The sequence below is a fragment of the Anguilla rostrata genome, chromosome 11 (genome assembly GCF_018555375.3).
Source record: "Anguilla rostrata isolate EN2019 chromosome 11, ASM1855537v3, whole genome shotgun sequence".
NCBI lineage: Eukaryota > Metazoa > Chordata > Actinopteri > Anguilliformes > Anguillidae > Anguilla > Anguilla rostrata.
The window spans coordinates 8,329,044-8,348,995 of NC_057943.1; the positions used below are offsets into that span (position 1 = coordinate 8,329,044).

Below are 19,952 nucleotides of genomic sequence, written 5' to 3' on the forward strand. Positions count from 1 at the left end.
TGTATTAATTGCCCAGCACTGATTAAATGTGACTTGACTGTATTCATTAGAATGTTAAAAAAATTTCATTTTCTGTACACATTGATATAAATGGCTTACTGGTGGGCATACTGCAAAATAACTGAGAGCAATCTTACTTTAAATCAGTGACTCCTAGTGTTAGCCCAAAGCAACAGCACTTATAATTTTCCCCGTGTTCCAAATCCCAACTGTTGGCCCTTCCATCTCAGCAACAAGGGAAACATACTGCACTCACATCTGAAACCAGGTACAACTTTTCCCAATGTCCAATCAGATAGCTAAGTTGCTGCAGTTACTGGACCATATGAATTTGCAACTGGTGCAGGCAAATCGCAGACACCGGACCCAGCAGTCATCAGTAGTGTGCCATGAAGCATGGCTACCGTATCAACTGAGACATTTCAAATACAATTTCTTTCCCATTGCTGACTGTGGCAAATGTTGGGTGATATACACCAGGGGTGCTCAACAAGGGCCGATCAGTTTCAGTATTTTTGTGCCAACTTCTGCTCTTATTTATTTAATAAGCTCAATCATATCTTGATATGACATTTTGACATTTGTATACGCACCAGCTACAGCCACAGACAAGTGTATCCTAAAGGTTCTACTGTGCAGTTGTGAACAGGGCGTATAAAGCTGTAAGAAAAACAAAACTAAGCTAACAGGTTTGAAAAAAAAAAAGAAAACAGCATGCAGACCGGCCCTCAAGGAACAGATTTGTCACCGCTGTTTTACACACTTTAGTGATGACATCTATGACACTAAAAGTGAAAAAAAGTGAGTTTTTACCATAGGGATCTTTCACTCATTTAAATGCATGTACTAATGGTTTGATTATCACAACATTTTTCATAAACACTGAGATTAATAATGAGCTCTCTGGCTAGCTCTTCATTGATTAAAGCAGAATATTGAAGATTGGAATTCTAAAAATGGGTGTGAATCTGTCCTTCACGTTTTGTTATTTCCACTTGGATAGGCTACGTTTTGAATGGCTAGAGCAAGCATGTGAACGAGTGTGCATTTTAATCTATCATGAGTGGATGGCGGGTGTGACGTCATAGTCTGTTGTAGCCTATGCATGGACCGTAGAAAAAAATACATTATATTACCGTGCATCGCCGATAATTGGTTCGCGGCAATGTTTGCAGGCTTACGTCGAAAGATCAAGAACTGGTTATTATTTCGACATCCAACAAGAGGTGTCGAAAGACGCAAATACCTAACCAAACAACTGATCAAATCACTGCGATCGAGTCGCGCTGCAACGCACGGCCATTTTCAGTTATTATTAGCTAGTTCCATCTTGCTACATGTGTCAAAGCCAAGGTATATGTTTGGTAGGTAACAGTGCATGTGGACAGCTCTTACATTCATTCACGAGTGCTGGTCGATCTATTTTAATCTAGCAGGGGTCCAGCACAGCACGTCAACGCATCAGCTATACAGAAATTGATTCGAATTCAGCTGCCTAGATCACATGAGCCAGATAGCCTGTAATCAGTGAATATTTAATGTTTCCTCATAGAAACAGACAATATTTCGCTCAATATCTATGAAGCTAGCTTGCTTCAATTCCAACCGGAGCACACACGTTTGCATCGGAGATATTAAAGCAATTAACCTTTGGACACTGGACTGTTAGTAGTAGGGCCGTTGTACCTGCGGTTAAAACCAATGTTTTGGAAGTTTTGGAAAATGTCATAGAAACGACATGCTCTTGGCGACTTGCGAGCTACTTATTAAATTTCATCGTGATCTCTGGTCATTTTAGAAGCATGGCTACATCTGAACATATACAAATGTGACAAGTTGCTTCATTGTTCCGATACATTAACTTGTAGGATAGCGCCTTCTGCTGACATAAAACATAGATTTACAGTGCACGTATAGTTTCAAGACTCACCATATGATAAAACGAATATATCCAAGGTATCACTGCACAACAGAATGCATTATTTGTCGCAGTGATTCTCAAACCAGTCCCGGGCCCCCTTTCTATGTTGCTTCCGTTGCATCTGATCTATTGATCAATTAAGGTTCTTGAAAACGTGTTTATATTCTTTCATGTCTTCTCATTTGAAACACGTTTAGCCCTTTCAATCACTTAAATGTTAAACAAATGCACTTCAAATCCCTGCTCGACAATTTGTGAAACATGTTACAACAGATAAGAATAACTCTAACCTTATAAGATTTGGTTACGTGGATTAAAAAAGAGCACAATCAGAATGGGCGTAAAAATGTATTCGTGTAAAAAAATTAATAAATACATTGCCGATTTAAGCATGTTTATTTCCTACTTCCACCATGAAACTGTTTATGAAATAATGAATGAAAACAAAGCAGACATAAAATGCATTTGAGAGCCTCTTGCATTTGTAAACCAACACAAAAAAGCTTGTAATTTCTAGCAGCTTTCACAAGTGATGAGTAATGGCCACCAAAAGCATCACACAGCCTACAAATAATTGCGCAGCAATAGGCACTATATGGCACCTGAATCAGAATTATTCTGGCCAGTGAGTTTTGCTTAGCACAGTAAATGGAGGCTCTCCTGGATAAGCTTGACAACTAACTTTATTGTTTTGTTTTTTTTTTGTTTTTGAGAGGGGTGCTGATAGATCAGTTGGTGCAATGAAAGAAAAAAAAAAAGCTATAAAATTCGATGCTGTTCAAGAAAACAAAATGGCGTATTATTATTTTTCTGTATTCCCCATCAAATAAATCTGAAATGAACAAAGGGAAAATCAAGTGTTACAATTCAGTATAAAAAACATCTGTTCAACTTTAGAAAAACACAACTCTGGCTCACTATATATAAATTACCCATGTAGAGAGACTGACAGATCAAACAGCCTACATGTAATTATTGGCAATTTTGAATTTTCAAGTCTTGCAAATGTTTTTGGACGGATTACCGCATCACAAAACTGAACAAAACTTCCAGGGCAAAGGGGTAGCTGAAAAATTATCACCAACCAGCATGTAGTCATCTGACTTTCTGCGTTTGGTACAATTTGACAGGTACACAAGTATTCCAAGGAATGTCACAGTTTCATATTCTGTTCTCGGTTAATTTTGGGTCTTAAAAGTGTATTTTAATGTTATAGCAAGCAATCCCTTTACCTGCAGCTGAGAAAATGTTAGCTGCTGCTATACAACCTGAAGTACCTGTATTCAAATGCAATTACCCTCTGAAGTACATCTTATAAAATGTGATTGGGTAATTGCTCCATTTGACATTCTTCATTTTGTTCAATTTTGTAGATGCACATTTTTAAGGAATGTCCCAAAGGTTATTTTCTAACTGCAGGTCTATTTTGGGTCTCAAATTTGATCTTATTGCAAACCGCTCCCTTTGTATGCAACACAGTAAATTATGCAAAAGCTACACAAAATGAAAGAACAAGACTGACCCACAGACTGGTGTTTCTGTAGTTAAACTAAATTTGAGCTAAACTGGTTTCCTCCATCGTGACAGGCCCTATATGTACAAGACTGAAGAAACAAGTGTTGTCAGATTTTCTGACTGTACGTATGACACGCTAAGGTCATAGGCCGCCAAAACACAAACCTAACTCAATTAAAATAACCATTACAATTTTTTTCCTTCAAATCCACAACAGTATGTAGATTTCAGGAAGGGCCCAAACACTGAACACGGTATGTCTAATAGTACTATGGCATGTGCTACCTTTTTGAGACAATGCATTTAAAAAATAAATTAGTTGCTTTTTAATCTTGTCAACAACTAGTAGCAATGACTGCAATGTTTGTGTGTTTAAAGATTCATAATACTTTTTGTGAAAGAACAGAGAGCATAGCCTTGTTAAAAAAATCTCAAGACCTGCAGTCTGTTAATCTAGTACTGAAAAGGGTTGTTAACACTTCTCATACACCACATTACATCTTGTATGTGCAATGTTAAAACAATAACAAACCCGGTGGTAAGCTATAACAAAATTGACAAACCTGGTGATATATATATAAACAAAATTGGTTAAACACCAGTAAAGGGTTTACATCTGTCCTGAAATACAATTTAAACAAAACAATAAATTAAAGCCGTTAAACCGCACAAATAAATCAGAATAAATACACTGATGCATGTAATCTAATCTACTCTGTACTACAGTGGTCCCCAACCCTGCTCCTGGAGATCTACTGTCCTGTAGGTTTTTACCCCAACCCTAAGAAAGCACACCCCATTCAACAGCTACAGATCTCCAAGAGATGCCGATTAGCAGAATCAGGCGTGCCAGATTTGGGTTGATATGAAAAACCTACAGGACAGCATATCTCCAGGAACACAGTTGGGAACCGCTGCTGTACTAGAACGACGACAAAAAAAAAAAAAACCCCAAAAAAAAACCGAAGATGAATTCACAGGCGCGGCAAACTGCCTCGCGGTGACAATATTATCCCAAAGACGTAGAAGAGCCCCATCAGGAGGTTGAGTTTTGCGGTTTTCTGGGGGATTTTGGAGTAGCACTGGCTGCGGAACTGCTTCTCCAGCGGGAAAGCCATGGGGAGGGTGAGCAGGGGCAGGGCCATGCTGATGGTGTAGCGGGTGGCCAGGATGCAGAAGAGGACGTACGGGACGAAGAGTAGGAGGTTGAACAGCACGTAGGACAGCGTGGGCCCGATGAGGATGGCCAGGGTGACGATGCCCGCCTGCTTGTCCGAGTCCATGTCTCGCGTGTTGTTGCTGTGCAGGATGGCCTCGGTGTTCAGGGCCAGCGGGACGGCGTAGACCAGGGGCAGCACGGACAGGTGACCCACCTGCACCGCGTGGGCAAACATGACCGCGAGGGGGCCAAAGGTAATCAGGATCACCACGTCCCCCAGGGCAACATATTTCAGCCCAATACCTGCAAAGGGAAAAGGAAAAAGATTAACAGAATTAAAACGGGCAAGATTCTCACCGTGCCACTAGAGACCCTCATTTCACAAGTGGTCAAAACTTCCATTCTAAATACAAAGCTTGAACTAGAAACCAAGATTCACGTGGAGTCGTAAATAACTACAGAGAGAACAAATATTAAGCGGAAACACAGCAGTTACAACTACTGCGAGTCCACATTTGTGTATCAACAAGGCACTAGGGAAAGTTAGTAGTCGAAGAAGCACAACCATCCATCAGCAGAAATTCACCTCCGGTATAAAGGAAGGAGCTGGAGAGCCCCCCAAAGTAAATGAGGGCCAGGTGCTCCAACCTCAGTGCGGACAGGTAAAACAGAAGAGTCGCACACAAGCACCCGAGGGAGTAGAGCACAGCTCCAAACATGACAACATCCTGGGGCTCCAGGATCTGATCCACCAGTGTCCTATCGTCGCTCTTCTTGTGGTCAATGCCCTTGGAGAAATCGTAGTAGGTGTTCACCAGGTTCCCGGCGCCATGAACCACCAGTACAGCCACAGCACACACCAACAGGATCACAAAGTCCACCGTCCCCTCTGACTTGTAGGCCAGCGCACTGCCCAGGGCCACAGGTGTCAGCGAGGCACTAAAACTCCACGGACGGAGGGCCAGGACATAGGCGGCGCACTTGTGCTTCATGTCCATCGCTACTCTGGCAATTCCTGAGGATTTTTCGACGTGGTTCCTGTCCAAGCCATTCAGGCGGGCATCTTCTCTGCCTCCGTTGTGCCCGTTCGATCCAGCGAATATACAAGTCTCTGCACCGCCCGATTTCTGCCCCTCTGCCATCCTCCCGACGGGATGTGTTGGAGTACTACAAAGTGCTCCAGCCCAGGGGCAAGTAAGGGAAACCTGAGGAAGAAAATGCATTTAAACGAGTCAACTGATTAAGGTCCATTAGAAGTGTTATATACATTATATACGTGTATGCATTTAGTTCGGTGTGCGTCTGAGTCCAAAAAATGTGAATCCCTTAACGGTGAGTGTGGAACACTATTGCAACACAGCGAAGGGGTACTTCGGTACACTGCTGCTGCACTTCACAGCACAATACAGTGCTGTACAGAGTACAACTTAAACTCTTAAGAAATGGGGGCGCTGATTAGCTCTGATCTACTGGCCCCAATATAGGCCACCAAGCAAGTTAGCTAACTTGAGTTGAAGTTTGCAAGCGATTGTCTTGGCAAGCTTCAAAGGTAGATGTATAGCTAAATTAGAGACCTTAGTTAATCATCTCAGCGAAAACGGAACTCAAAACTTCGTTAAAATCTTATAAAATACTCCTCTAACATTCAACATCAATATCGCATTCCTAGCAAACGCTGCATTAGCTGACAAACAAGCCAAGTGATTATCGGAGATTATCTCCTCGGCTCAGTGTTAGCTAACTAGTTAGCAAGCTACCAAGGTAATGTCTAAACAAGGAACGCAAACATTCTAAACTTACCCACGCGTGAAATATTCTAAAAAGCCTCTCTAATGCACCGAGATATCATCCCTCTTGTCCTTGCATGACCCTTTCGTGACAACTTGACTTGCCTTGATATCACACAACCACCCAGTTACGTGTCAAATCAGACATCGTAAGCCACCATCTGAAAGCCGCCATTTTGTCCAACCCTTTTAAGTGTAACATGTTTAGTGTCCGAAGGAAACATGCTACCGATTCAAGTATATCCTCCCAATTTACAAATTATACAGTGGTGCTCGCGTGTCAGACCACCCAGTCTGTGTTCTCGTTTTCCCTCGATGCCAAGATGCCGTTTATAAACAGTTAGTTTTCGGGAAGTTTGCAAGTTTACGTTTTTTTAACATAATCGAACCCAGACTGTGGTATTGTACCATTTCACAACGTTGTCAAAGTCGACTACTGCAAAGTCAAATGTGCCAAACGCTCAGTACTCAGTTAAATGAATTCGTCCCCGTACACTGTATTCAATTGTTAAGGTTTATTTTACACGAAGTGAGGTATTCCCACATATGTAGAATTTACACTACAGTGCAATTGCATAATCGTTACAATCAATTAGGCAATTGCATGTAGAAATTAAGTCAGGACCAAGCAAGACTTCTAGTCTTAGAAGGTAAAGCAAAAATGTAACAATTTACATTTAAGTGTATTTGAATTCTTCTGACCATTGCACATAATGTGTCGTCTTTCTGTCACATTTTCAGTGATACATTTATTCAATGACCCACACAACCTCTGCTATAAAACAAACAAAAATGAGGTTTAAAAACTATTTCTAAAAACTATATTCAAATAGCTTCAGTAATCTAAAATGGATAATCCCTTGTAGGCTGTACCAGTTACTTGCTAATTTATAAAATATTGGCTGAAATGATTGCCTTTTCTGTCAAATTAGAAAGAAATTCACACAGGCATCACTTGTAAAAGACTCAATTTCAAGCAACTCACGAGGAGTTGAAAAGGTTTGGTACCATTTTGACATACATATAAGTATGAATACCTATGTGTGGGCATATACATCAATACCTATGTGTGTATGCAAAAATGGTGTGCATATATGGATGCTTACTGTGGCCTTGTTGAGAAGTAGGACTACACACAATGATGAAATACATACTGATTCATAAAAATATGGTGTATGAATCATTTGGTTAACTGTTGTGGCTCTGAAGACCAATTTCAATTTGAGCTACTTCAGAGCCTATGGGGTACACTTTGGAAGCAGCACTTCATCTTGAAGTCTTCTGTGGTTCTGCTTTAAGATTACACATACCCTGAAGCTGAAAAGGTTTATAGTAGCATGCCCTCAATTAGCTGATCTCCTGGGGCTGAATGCAGATGTTTTTTTGTTTGTTTTGTTTTTTGACAGGTCCTTTGGTAATTTATTGTACTTTTCTAGCTTTTTCTGGACCTGTTGACAAACCTGACAATAGGCATATAGCAGAATCTTAACTTCCCATCCACTAGTCATAGGCCTACTCAAGGAGCAGCCAACATCAATGTGCTCATACCTATAATGAGGATACTGCAGTCTCTATTCTAAACTAGCAGGATTTACAACAGAAAAGACCAGGACCTCTGAAGTACCTGTTTTTTTTAAAGATTTGTTGGCGAGGGATCAATGCGAATGCAAACAGAAATTGATAATTAGATTTTCCATATATCTGATGTCTCATACACGTCTATTTTAGAAGATAACACCAGAAAATCGTATATATTTTTTAGCTATGACTCGATTGATTGCGTAACTGGTCTTGCTGCAGAAAGATCCTTTTGCACAATACATGTTTGACTCGATGATATCCCCTTCACTGCTAGGCTAGGATAGCCCTGTGATTTCAAGTCTAACAAGGGTCAACTGGCTTTAAGAACAATGTATAGAAAACTATGGTCTAGGACTGGCTTTATATTAAAATGCGTACAGCCGGTTTCCTTTCGGCATGAACTTGACAAGCAATGACCTCCATAAGTAATGTGATACCGCTTGGCCGTCTGTGCGGAGTAGCGCTGCAGTAGAAAATAGAAAAAAAAAGTGGGAGTTTGGTGCAGACACCAAACTTGAAAGCGACTTTTATATTGAAGCGGAGCCGGACTGTTTGTGCTTTCCCGCTCTAACTTGCATTCTTGCCATAAACTAAGAATAATAGCCTAATAAAGACCAGTTCGATGGTCATTGCATAAATGTTGGCGAAGTACGCTAGAGTATTTCTTTCTTAGGGAAAGCAGTTGGAGGCAGTGATGGAGTGTCAGACATTCAGAAGTCATCGACAAGGCGACTCCAGTGTTATATTCTTCACATTGTGTGTGATCAGTGTTTTTTTAGCAGGGATGCAAGAAATCGCGGCATTCCCCACCTGGAGGATTGAGGTAGGGTGTGCCTATTGTATTTTCTGTTTGCATAATTTCTGTTATGTCATCGTAATGTCAATTTATGTTGAGAATTCATTATGTTTTAATACAACCAATTGCTTTATTGGTTTCTTTAAAAATTCCAGTTTTATATGTGCACGATATTAAACTACTTTATTATAATAAGATAAATCCTAAATATGAATATGATCAGACTACATCAAGTATGAAAGGGATCCAGACTTTAGATTGGCTTGATTTTTCTTTATGCAAAAACAGAACTTTATGAAAAATTACTTAAGTAGAACGTTCAGTAACTTGCAAAAAGTTGATTTTAGCCAGACGTCTTTCCCATAGTTTTCATTGCGATTTGAGCTGAAATCCGGCGCGTCCTCTGAGATTAAAAGGCTGCTTCCGCTGTAAGGTCATTTCCATGACAATTAGATAACTTCACAAAACAGCACCGGCGTCTGTCTTCATTGTGTTTTTTTATGTGAAAACCTTCTATTTTCCATACTTTTTTCATAATCATTCTTGTTCGGTGCTGCGTGTAGCCTATACATACCTTGCCAAAACTTTATTCCTTGCCAAACCTTTGCGTCTGGAATCTCGTAACACATGGAACCTCAACATCCATTAACCTAATACTTATGATGACCCGGGCTGTCTGATGAAGGAATTTTATTTCAATGGATTTTATTAACGTTTTTTAAAAAATTTTTTGAAAGGTAATTCTTAAATCACAAATAAACCAATGAATAGTTTAGGAAATGCCATGTGAATCATGTCAGTGAATGTGGCAGTACTGTTGGAGAAAGACAGTTTTTGGACACAACACTGGCAGTGAAATGTTAGTGAAGGCATGCCTTTCATAAAGCAATTCCTCATAAAATTTTTAATTTAGACTAAGAGTAAAATGTAGTTTAAATTAATAACGCATAGTTTGTTGTAGCTGACAGTAGCAATAGTGAACATATCAACATGAGGAAACAAGTTGGACTGGGGGGTCAACATAGTTCTATTGTCAATTTGCTTTACAACCACTCTTGCGTACATACATGTGATTTGTTCCTTCTCTTTAATACATCACACGGTACATCGTAGGGCGTCATACAGCGGGTTTATTTTAGCAAAACTTTAGCTTTAGCCAGGGAGCTGCTGAGTTCCTCATTCAGATGGCAGGGTCACAGGTTCTGGCCTCAGCTTTTTCAGTAAGCAACGATGACCGAGAGGCAGTTCTGAGAAAGAAGCACTGACAGTCGGCCTTGTCATGGAATGGGACTCAGCCTGTCAATCCTCTTTGGGCTACTCCTGCATACAGTAAATGCCTGTTGGTTTTTCGCCAGGCCGAAATTGTGGATTCCAAATTGGGAAGAACAAAGGAAAAGAACATAAAAACATAAAAGCTACACATTCTTTTTCGGGGTAGCCATTTATTGATTATTTATCGGAGAAACTGAATGCCAATCCTTGTGTCTTGGCTCAAGTTGGGATGAACCTCAGAATGCAAAAAAGAAAGGACGAAAAGTTGAACGGTCAAGAGAAACGAAACAAGGCCAGAAGCCGGTGCTTGTCCCTAGGCGGAGACAAGAAATGATCTGGTTCGAAGGGCTGCCTCCGCTGAGCTCGTCTTGGACTCGGAATACCTTTTCCACTTTCCCTTCTTTTTTCCTAGGAGCGCAGCTAGCCACCCCTTTGCCAAGGCTGCCTTCTTAAGAGCAACGCTGGGCTCCCAGTGCACCTGAAGAGGTGCCAGCGGGTTTGCGAGTGGTGCTGTATCAGACACGGCCAGAACTCGGCCGTCCTCCTCCTCAGGAACGCCAGCGCCGCCTCATTTTGGGTAGAAGTGACAGGGCTCATAAATCCAGTCTCCCTGTCTCCGTTATCGGTAGTATGCAAAGGCTTTCCTACACGCCCATCATCGCTGGCCAGAAAATGTGTCTGGCCTCTGCTGCTTGGCAAAGCTGTGCTGTTTTCCGGAAGAACACTGGAAAAAAAGGGAAGAACTTTAGGAATGCAAATTATATATACACGGTGCTTCTTCTGTTACATGAAACATCTTACTTAAAGAAATTTGGCTTGAAACTTCCCCCCCCCCCCCCAAAAAAAGAAGCTTATTTATGCTTATGCTGCTTTTGGAAGAAAATATTCAGATTAATTGTTTCCAGTGTCTGTGCGGAAGATTTACTCAGTTGGGCAGTTGTCTCATATAATAAGTTGGGCAGCTCTATGCAATATAACCCAATTTTCCAAATCTCCTGGGTAACTGAATAAACTATTTATGCTCATGCTAAAACCTTTTATTTCAAGTTTTATTTTTCGGACTGAAATTAAATTTAAAAAGCACCTTTTTCTACCAGCATTTTTTGAACATCTTTTTTTGGTGAACTATGTGTTTCCTCTTCTACCTCCACATGCTCTTATCTTTTACCTTAAAAATGGTCATGTTTTCTCTTTAGAGTCCCCTGTCAGCAGTCATTTTTGCTGCATTTTAGACTAAAATATTTATAGTCTTCCCCTCTTAACTCAGTTAGAGCACTTTCCTTGTGCCGGATGTGCTGATGTTTAATGAGGAAACATGTAGGGCCAAAACAACACTAAGAGCATCCCTCCCTTTTTTTTAAAAAGTCGTGGAACAGCCAGTTCTGCAGCCCTGTCTGTGTCACCCCAAGTTCATGTCGTTCATTCCCATTTCTCAGCTTTATGACCCTAGAGTAATGGCTGGATGGGGTAGTTAGCCACATCATCAAAAAGGCAAACAGGAAAAAAAAAAAAATCTTTTTTTTTTTTTTCTTTCGTCAGAAAAGCAAAAAGCACAGAGGATGACAAATAGGGAAGGGACCACAGCGGAGAAAATGGCACAGTGGGGACCGAACCTCCTCCCACGCGTACGGCTTAAGACCCGGCCGCCCTACGGACTGCGCCACACGCCTCGCCGGAAATATTATTTTAAGAACAGCGCCAGAGACGGCGCGGGCTTTAACAGAGAAACAATCAGTGCGCTCGGTTCTTTATATAGCGCAATTGTACTCCGGTGACCTGCCACAATTCCCACATAAACACAAGCTCAGGATACAGGCCGAGCTGCAGTTTGCAGAGAAGGATTGTGATCAGAACTAATGTATTACTTTTCAGCTCTGTTGCTGGCTTTATTAAAGAGAAGGATTTAATCCATAAGGAAATCTAGCTGTCATTGGTATGGGTTCTTATCAGCCCGAACCAAAAACGGATGACTAGGCAACTAGACCATTCAGTAGATCCGCGGAACACGTCTTGCTCAAAATGTTGGACATAATCATTAACAACGGATGCCTTCCTGTTCCCACATACTGTAATGGGATGGCCTTGCATAAAAGTGCAAAACATTCCATTCACAATATATTCATTTAGGTGGTGACACAGTCATGTGACAAATATTAGAGTTTGCCAGGTTTGCAGAGGAGGCCTGCAACATGTAGCTTTAAATTCCTGGAAATGTAAATTTCTCATTGTTAACATCCTTGGTATTTGGACTGAGGCCAGAAAAAAAAAATCAAGTTGGGTCATTCACCGTCTTGTTACTACCCCACCGCTCCCCCTCCCGCCAAGAGTTTCATTTCCCCCTTTCCCGATGTATGTTTGAGAACACCATCTTAGACAGGGATCTGCCATTTCGGAGAAAGGGAAGACATTACTTGCTTCTCGGGCTTGCGGTGGCTGCTTTCCCCACACTGAGAGAGGTGCATGTGCTTTGGTTAAACCCCATCCCATTAAACCCTATCCCAAAGATCATCAAATGCAATTTATGAGTTTTCAAATGTGCGTGTTTAACATTTTACCATGCGTGTTTGAAAACTCATAAATTGCCTTTTTCGATGATCTTCAGGAGGCAGGTTAATTTATTTGTGTTTTGTTGTAGGGTAAATCTCTCCCTTTTTTTAACCGTAGAAAATGTTTTATGGAGCATTAATTCGAAGAATATGTTTAGTTTGAGTGGCCGCCAGGTCCAGCCTAGTGTGGGGAGCGCTGTAGTCATCACAAAGGCCTCCAAGTCACCGAAAGGTGAATATAATTGGAAATGCAGGGGCTCCCCAGCTGCATCCGGCTAGGTCGCTCATACATAATGCAGCAAGGCGTCCCGTGGGCCAGACCCAGTCGGACTGGGAACCGTGTGCCCGCACACACACGTCAGACGTTCAGAGAGGGAGGACTTCGGTCAGCAGGCAGGGGGGAAACCCCTTACCTCGTCCCCCTGCAGACATGCAGCTGTTCAGGATGACTGCATGTCTGCAGCCTCCCCGCGTTTGACCACGCTGCCCTCGGGCGCGGTAGGTCAGCTGGGAAATAATCGCAGTAATCGAGTTGGTGAAGTGGAAGAGAAGCAGTGGACTGACTGCCCATGTTTTATAGAAGGCACATGCTTGTGCACTTCCTCCTAAATGGACAACCTTGAAAGGCTGTTTTCTTTATTTTTAGTAATAATAAAAAATGTAAAAAAAAAAAAAGACCTGTACCGGTTGAAAGATTTTTGATTAATCTAAAGTTCTTTTTGTCCAAGGAAGAAGCTCATCCCTCTGGGGTCTTGATGTTTGGAATTCGTAAAAATGCCCGTTCTCAAGTTCTGCACCTCTCCAGGAACAAGCGCTACACCCTCACTCCAGAGAAGCTGAAGTGGGACAAATTCAAGCTCACGTACAAGTAGGAACCATTATTTTTTGCAGTCTGCGTAGTTCCCTTGTGGATGGAGATGGACCAGGGAAGTGAACTAGGTTTATCTCCACAAACAGGAAACATTTAAATAATTAAACATAGAATAAACAGTTCCTCTGTTTTTCCAAGCGCCACCCCCGCATCCCCGTTTGTTTATTAACCACCATTCTCAGTTCTGTGGAGAACTTTTTCTTTCAGAACAAGGCATGGATGGTAAATAAGTTCAAATGGAAAGGCGAGAAGTACTGAAGCCAGAACAAGACATGATCCTGATGAGATTTGGCACATAAGATTGTGTTAAACCACTGCACTAACTTTATTTTCATCATCTTGTGATTTATAAGCCTGTGAACTTTAAATTTATCAATAAGATGAGAGCTTTGAGCCTTAGTCATCTTGAAAAGCTCTTTTTAAAGGTCTGGTGTATTATTATTAATGTTAATAATAATAATAATAATAATAATAATATTATTATTATTATTATTATTAAAAATAATACCTTTTCATACAGGAAAATAAGTTACTCATGGTGTTTTAGCTCTCTGTTGATAACAGCACCAGGCGCTAGTTTTGGGGAAACTGGTTCAGTACGTTCAGATTGCGCCCGCGTTGTGTTGTGTGTTCTGCTGAGGTTGCTGTCCTTCCCCCAAAACCTGATGAATGAGAGCGACACAAGGAAGGGGTTCGTCAAGGCCTTCCGCATGTGGAGCGACGTCTCTCCCTTCAGCTTCCGGGAGGTCCCGGCGTACGAGGAGGCCGACATCAAGATCGGTGAGACGTGAGCGCGCTCTGCGATTACGGCATTACGGCGACTGATTGCGTCTGCCTGTTGAACCAATCAGTGCTTGCCCTCTTACTGGCTTTTAGGTGGATGTGTGCAATCCCATAATTCAATCTGCATTTCACTTAAGGGGCATAGACATATCGCTATAAAACAATCCTGAGAAGTTTGTGAGAAGTCCCATATCAGAGAAATCCCATTAAAAGAAACGGGCATCTCAAATTTTATATTTAAGCTGCATAACCACTTCATGAGCAAAAAAATAAAAAGAAAAAAACTTACTTGGCCAGACTTACCTTATTTTCTATTCTGTCCTCCAAATATGCACAAAATTAATTCTACATCCCTTTATTGAGACCAGAGATCTTTTCCCTTTCATTCCAGCATGAATTCCCTGGAAGAGAGAGAATGGTTTTCCTCTGGAATGGGAGTTTGATTTGTAGAGGACACACCCAGACAGTGATATACAGGATGTGGATCCAGGCGCATTAGAGAATATGTCTCCTAGGAACTGAAAATTCTGTTCTCTCTCTCTTTCTCTCTGACACACACACACACACTCTGGTAGGCTTTTACCCTATCAACCATACTGACTGCATGCAGTCTTATCTGCACCACTGTTTCGATGGCATCACCGGGGAGCTGGCCCACGCATTCTTTCCCCAAAATGGAGAAATACACTTTGATGACCACGAGTACTGGATTCTGGGAAACATGCGTTTCAGCTGGAAGAAAGGTACGTACAGTTAGATGCTGTCGTTTTGACTGCTGGTAGCATTGATTTAACAACTTTTTGTCCACGTTTAAAAAAGAAAAAAAAAAAAATTTCCCCCAGTTTTGAGTGAGCAATTGCATTTATTTACCTGTCCCATCCCCAGGAGGGAACAGACTAGTATGTGCATCCTCGAAACGCATGCAGCTTGCAATGGCTTTACACTTGACCAGCTGAGCTGTACAGCCATTGTGCTGCAGGACTCCACATCTCATGTAGCCAGTGCTGTCCCTAGACTTATGGGGGCTCTGGGCAAAAGATTATTTGGGGATTACACAAGAACATTGGCATCTTCTGATTCTTTATTCTTGGGCGAGACGGCGGGGCCCTAGGCGCAGTGCCTGATCTGTCTAATGGGAGGGACGGCCCTGCATGTGGCAAGCCTAGTACACCGAGTGGTCTTGATTGAGCAGTTGTTCCCCAGGCAACATGATGGCCAACATATGTCCCAGAATTCCATTCCTTTAGCTAGACAAGCTACCCAAAGAAGCCCTATTACAGCTGGTAATCACTGGCTCATTGTAGAGGGGATGTTTGGAGTCATGCCACAGTCTGCAGTTTTAATGAAGTACTGTTGTATTTGTGTGTCCACGCACGCGTGTGTGTGTGTGTGTGTGTGTGTGTGTGTGGGCACGTGCAGGGGTGTGGCTGACGGACCTGGTCCACGTGGCGGTTCATGAGATCGGCCACGCCCTGGGCCTCATGCACTCGCTCAACCCCATGGCCGTCATGCACCTCAACGCCACCCTGACGGGACGCAAGCACATCACGCAGGACGACGTGTGGGGCATATTCAGACTCTACGGTAGGCGCCGCGCGCTCGGAGGGCACTGAAACATTAAAATCATGACTTTACTTCGGCCGACGTACAGCAAGTCGGCATCAACATCAATACTGAGATTACTGCCGTTTGTTTCTTAGCCCTTCGGATTGTTTTTTTTTCCCCCAAGGCATTCTAGAACTCCGTTGCTTCCAGTTACCAGTAGCGATTGTTACATCAGCATTAGAATGTTCAGTTAAGAACATTCTAATCACGTGCCTGTGATCCTACGCCTTAAAGGGTTAAAACGTAAAACAGCAGCACTGTTAACCTTGCACAGGTCAGCATTCCCCTGCCCCCCACCCCCCCACCATTTCCACAGTGTTGATTCACTGCCGTCTCCTCCCTCCCCCACCCCCACCCCCCCCCCACTCCAGGATGTTTGGACAGGCTGTTCATCTGTTCTGCCTGGGCCCGTAAGGGATACTGCGACAGCAAGCGAAAGCTCATGCAGAAGCACTGTCCGTCCAGCTGCGATTTCTGTCATGGTAAGAGCCGTGTGCTGCATGCCTCGGTGAAAAAGAAGACATCTGCCGTGGTTATCTTGGCCCCCCCCTCCTTCGCACACGGCACCGTTCCCACTGGGGTCTGGGACGGGGGACGGGAACCAGCAGCTTTTTTACCGGTAGCCTTGTATATTGTTGGAAATAAATCAGGGAGGTTCGCTTACTCTGAGGACGCGCCAATAAATATCTCCGCACGTCGGGCGTTGTCCAAATGAATTACGCGAGCGTCTTTAGCGCTCCTCTGTGGGACCCAATAAAAAAAGGACACCCCTATTAGTTTTCACGAGGGTCCCATTCGAGGGACTTGCGGTTCCTTTCCGCTTAAGCCGCCGTCGTTCTCCAGAGCTCGCTCACATTTTTATTTGTAAAAAAGCAGGATAACGGGGGGGGAATAAAAAGTGGAAAGGATAAAATTCCCTCGCCTGTAATCTGTTTCTCATTGTTGATTGGGGGATAAGTCGCATTGCTGTGGAAAATTCCGGCGTGACTACAAACCATCGGAATCTCAAGACTGTGGCTTGTGGGCTAGAGACAGAAGGGGGTCAGCTCCGCATTTACACTGGCTTTGCCAGAGCGGATCGAGAAAAAAAACGAAAAAAAAAAAACGAACTTTCAGACGGACCGAATGAAAAGGATCGGTTTTCTGAGGGGACTTGCCGAAAAGAAGCACATCGTTAATAAATCCAAAGTTCACTTCCCTTTGATAAACAGTATGTTACATAACCTTCACAGGGCAAAAAACACGAGACAGACATCTCTTTGAATCGATATCTACTAAACCAGACCGAACTGGAGCAAAACCAACCCCTGAACACTCTCTAGGTCAGGGCTGCGCATCCCTGTTCCGGGAGATGTACAGTCCTTCTTGTTTTCACCCCAACCCCTAACGAAGCGCACCTCACTCAACAGCTGGAGATCTCGTCGAGCTGCCGATTAGTAGAATCGGGTGTGCCAAATTAGGGTCGAAATGAAAAACCTCCAGGAGGGTAGATCTCACAGAACAGGGCTGGGAAGCCCCGATCTAGGGTATGATACGAGCTCCGCATTGCTGTGAAAACTCCACTGCCCTTCACCAGGGTGTGCATGAAACAACTGTGCATGAAAATTAATGGGATGCGTAATTAGGAGGTGGAAAACTGGAGCACTCACAGAGCGCTAACCCCCCCCCCACCCCCACCCCCATATCTCCCTCTCCACAGACTTCCCTTTCCCGACTGCCGCCCCGACCACCATCCCCCCCAGGACCAAACACAAGCTGGTGGTGGAGGGCAAGAACCTGACCTTCCGCTGCGGAAAGAAGGTCGCCGCGAAGAAAGGAAAAGTGTAGTGAGTACATCCTCTGCTTTTCCGTCACCCCATCCCCACACACACCCACACACGCCCACCCCACATCCCCCACACCCCCACCCCCTTCCGTTCTGGCTGATCCTGGGTCCGGTCTCAGTGACAGAGATGTAAATTCTTTTTTCATGTGCACTTCTGAAACTTCTAGTGCCGCCATTTTAAAACGACACCCTTTTATGTGCTTTTCGTGGAAGCGTGTGCTGTTGCTCATCTGCTCACGCGCAAACACCGAGCACTGCTTTGGTGCTCCCAGCTATGCAACTGCCCTGGGAGGGGAAGCACTGCATTACATTACAGGCATTTAGCAGGCGCTCTTATCCAGAGAGACGGTCACAACTTTTTTACATTTTTTACATTTACACTGCAACCATTCATACAACTGGATATATACCGAAGCAACGCAGGTTAAGCACCTTGCTCAAGGGTTACAACGGCAGTGTCCTAACCAGGAATTCAAACCTGTGACCTTTAGGTTTCAAGACCAGTTCCTTACCCTTTACACTACACTGCCGCCCTTTCTTTCCCGTTCTTTCGCGGTTTTTCCCCCTAACGCGGAGCTCTCTGGCGCCCTCCACAGCTGGTATAAGGACGGTGAGCTCCTGGAGTACTCTCACCCCGGGTACATCTCCCTGAAGGACGACCAGCTGAGCATCGTGGCCAACGCCATCAACGAGGGCACGTACACCTGCATCGTCCGGAAGAAGCACAAAGTGCTGACCAACTACTCCTGGCGGGTACGCGTGCGCTTCTGAGGGGGTGGGGGTGGGGGGGGGCGCGCTACCACGGCAACGGACAAAGCGAGAGACGGGGGGCGCGCTACCATGGCAACGGACAAAGCAAGAGGACAGACCCTTACCACTCACCTCCACTATAATCAGGCTAAAAAACCTCACTCTAAGCTGGGCACATATTTCAAAAATGATAAATGAAAATTGTCATTGTTTTATTCAGGTTTTTTTTTTTTCTTTTCTTCCAGTTTTTGTACATGCTGATGCCAATTAAAACAATTTTATTCTGTCACTTGATACGTGTTTTCATGAAATATTCTAACTTTTGGAGACAAATACGAATTTGCTATATTTATGAGGTTTTAAAACTTCCAAAACCAGATAACTCGGCTCATGTCCAATTTCAAAAATAGTTAAAATGGAGGATATTACATTGCTATATAGTTGAGTATCAAGCAGGAAAAGAAAAAATGAACATTTGCATTTTAGACGCCAACAACATCAAAGGGGAACAGCTATTGAACAGCTCGTGCTCCTCTCATAAAATGTTTTGAAAAATTCAGACAGCTGTATGCATCGTGCATGGCCCATCAAGCACGTGGCCACAACCGCATATGGCATTCGAGTCAAATATTAGCTTTGCAAAAAAATACTGTAAATATTTGAGGGGAGATGACAGACAGCTGAAGCATGTCTGGAGCATAAGGACACCCTTGCTGTCAGCAAAAAGAATGAACTATCTCCATTTGTTTGTAAATCAAAAAGCCTTGTGGCTCTCCCCGTGTCAGACACTGTTTGGTCTAGAGACGTCTGCAAAAGAAAAGAAAAGAAAAAAAAAACTTTTTTGGTTGTGCAATCCTTGGCCCGCACCAGCTATCCCCATTGTTAACACATCAAAGTTCAGCTGCTGAATGTCACATAAGCACTTAAATTCAGAAATAAAAGTCACCCCAAAAAAAAAAAGAGAAGAAAATTATATAGAGCGCTAAGTCACTGGGCTGCATTGCCATTTCTTTTCATTTCTTCCAGTAGCACATGCCAAAAAAAAAAAAAAAAAACTTAAGTGGCACAACAAGAAGAGCACAAAATTCATAAGAGCGGTTAGAAACCTGAGAATTGACTGGTTAAATAAAATTCAGAACACACTCTTTCCCCCCTCTCACAAAAGAAGGAAAATTAAGATCGTCTACTCCGAGCAGAACAAAGTAGCGTGTGATCCTCCTGCAGACGGACAGTGGTGTGCCAAAGTATGATATCACATTTGGATGTCTGCCGTCCGAGTTCGGTTCAGTGCTGGACTTTATTAAATAGGCTAACTCTTCTAGCTAAGAATGCTTTATTGCAAATTGCGGAAACCTATGAAAGGACCAGGTTGAATACGTGTGTGTGTGTGTGTAGCTTCGGATGACAAAATCGCAGAAGTGAGAAAATGAGAATTTCATGCATACTGAACGTTTTAATTATGTATATATTTATTTTTTTTAAAAGGCCCTTCTCTGAAGTTAGCCGAACCTGAACTGACTCCATCCTACCGAATAAAACCA

At 43.0% G+C, this 19,952-nt stretch overlaps 2 protein-coding genes across 5 annotated transcripts; one reads left to right on the top strand and one right to left on the bottom strand.

Annotated features, from left to right (window-relative positions):
- Positions 1 to 2,603: 2,603 nt before the first annotated feature.
- Positions 2,604 to 6,677, bottom strand: ubiad1 (UbiA prenyltransferase domain containing 1). 2 transcript variants are annotated; one of them, XM_064300865.1, is made up of 3 exons: positions 6,488 to 6,677; positions 5,182 to 5,800; positions 2,604 to 4,898 (listed from the first exon to the last, which is right to left on the bottom strand). In XM_064300865.1, exons 2-3 carry the CDS (start codon positions 5,735 to 5,737, stop codon positions 4,411 to 4,413), a joined length of 1,044 nt encoding a protein of 347 aa, XP_064156935.1. In that variant the 5' UTR covers positions 5,738 to 5,800; positions 6,488 to 6,677; the 3' UTR covers positions 2,604 to 4,410. The 2 variants fall into 2 exon arrangements, with proteins under 2 accessions (XP_064156935.1, XP_064156934.1); XM_064300864.1 differs by having other exon boundaries at positions 6,396 to 6,670.
- A 1,534-nt stretch (positions 6,678 to 8,211) lies between these two features.
- On the top strand, positions 8,212 to 19,888 carry mmp23ba (matrix metallopeptidase 23ba). 3 transcript variants are annotated; one of them, XM_064300870.1, is made up of 9 exons: positions 8,212 to 8,786; positions 13,306 to 13,445; positions 14,089 to 14,228; positions 14,807 to 14,974; positions 15,651 to 15,815; positions 16,208 to 16,318; positions 17,536 to 17,662; positions 18,258 to 18,436; positions 18,485 to 19,888. In XM_064300870.1, exons 1-8 carry the CDS (start codon positions 8,658 to 8,660, stop codon positions 18,430 to 18,432), a joined length of 1,155 nt encoding a protein of 384 aa, XP_064156940.1. In that variant the 5' UTR covers positions 8,212 to 8,657; the 3' UTR covers positions 18,433 to 18,436; positions 18,485 to 19,888. The 3 variants fall into 3 exon arrangements, with proteins under 3 accessions (XP_064156940.1, XP_064156939.1, XP_064156941.1); XM_064300869.1 differs by having other exon boundaries at positions 8,213 to 8,786; positions 18,258 to 19,888; XM_064300871.1 differs by having other exon boundaries at positions 8,213 to 8,786; positions 13,310 to 13,445; positions 18,258 to 19,888.
- The last annotated feature ends 64 nt before the right edge of the window (positions 19,889 to 19,952 follow it).

What these genes read in the sequence shown, in the direction of transcription:
- ubiad1 (XM_064300865.1), bottom strand. Translation starts at nt 5,737, where the DNA reads ATGGCAGAGGGGCAGAAATCGGGCGGTGCAGAGACTTGTATATTCGCT. An exon ending in CTCCTTCCTTTATACCGGAG is followed by an intron (nt 4,899 to 5,181) that starts GTGAATTTCTGC and finishes TTCCCTTTGCAG; the next exon opens with GTATTGGGCTGAAATATGTT.
- mmp23ba (XM_064300870.1), top strand. Translation starts at nt 8,658, where the DNA reads ATGGAGTGTCAGACATTCAGAAGTCATCGACAAGGCGACTCCAGTGTT. An exon ending in GCGTTTCAGCTGGAAGAAAG is followed by an intron (nt 14,975 to 15,650) that starts GTACGTACAGTT and finishes GGGCACGTGCAG; the next exon opens with GGGTGTGGCTGACGGACCTG. An exon ending in CAGCTGCGATTTCTGTCATG is followed by an intron (nt 16,319 to 17,535) that starts GTAAGAGCCGTG and finishes CCCTCTCCACAG; the next exon opens with ACTTCCCTTTCCCGACTGCC.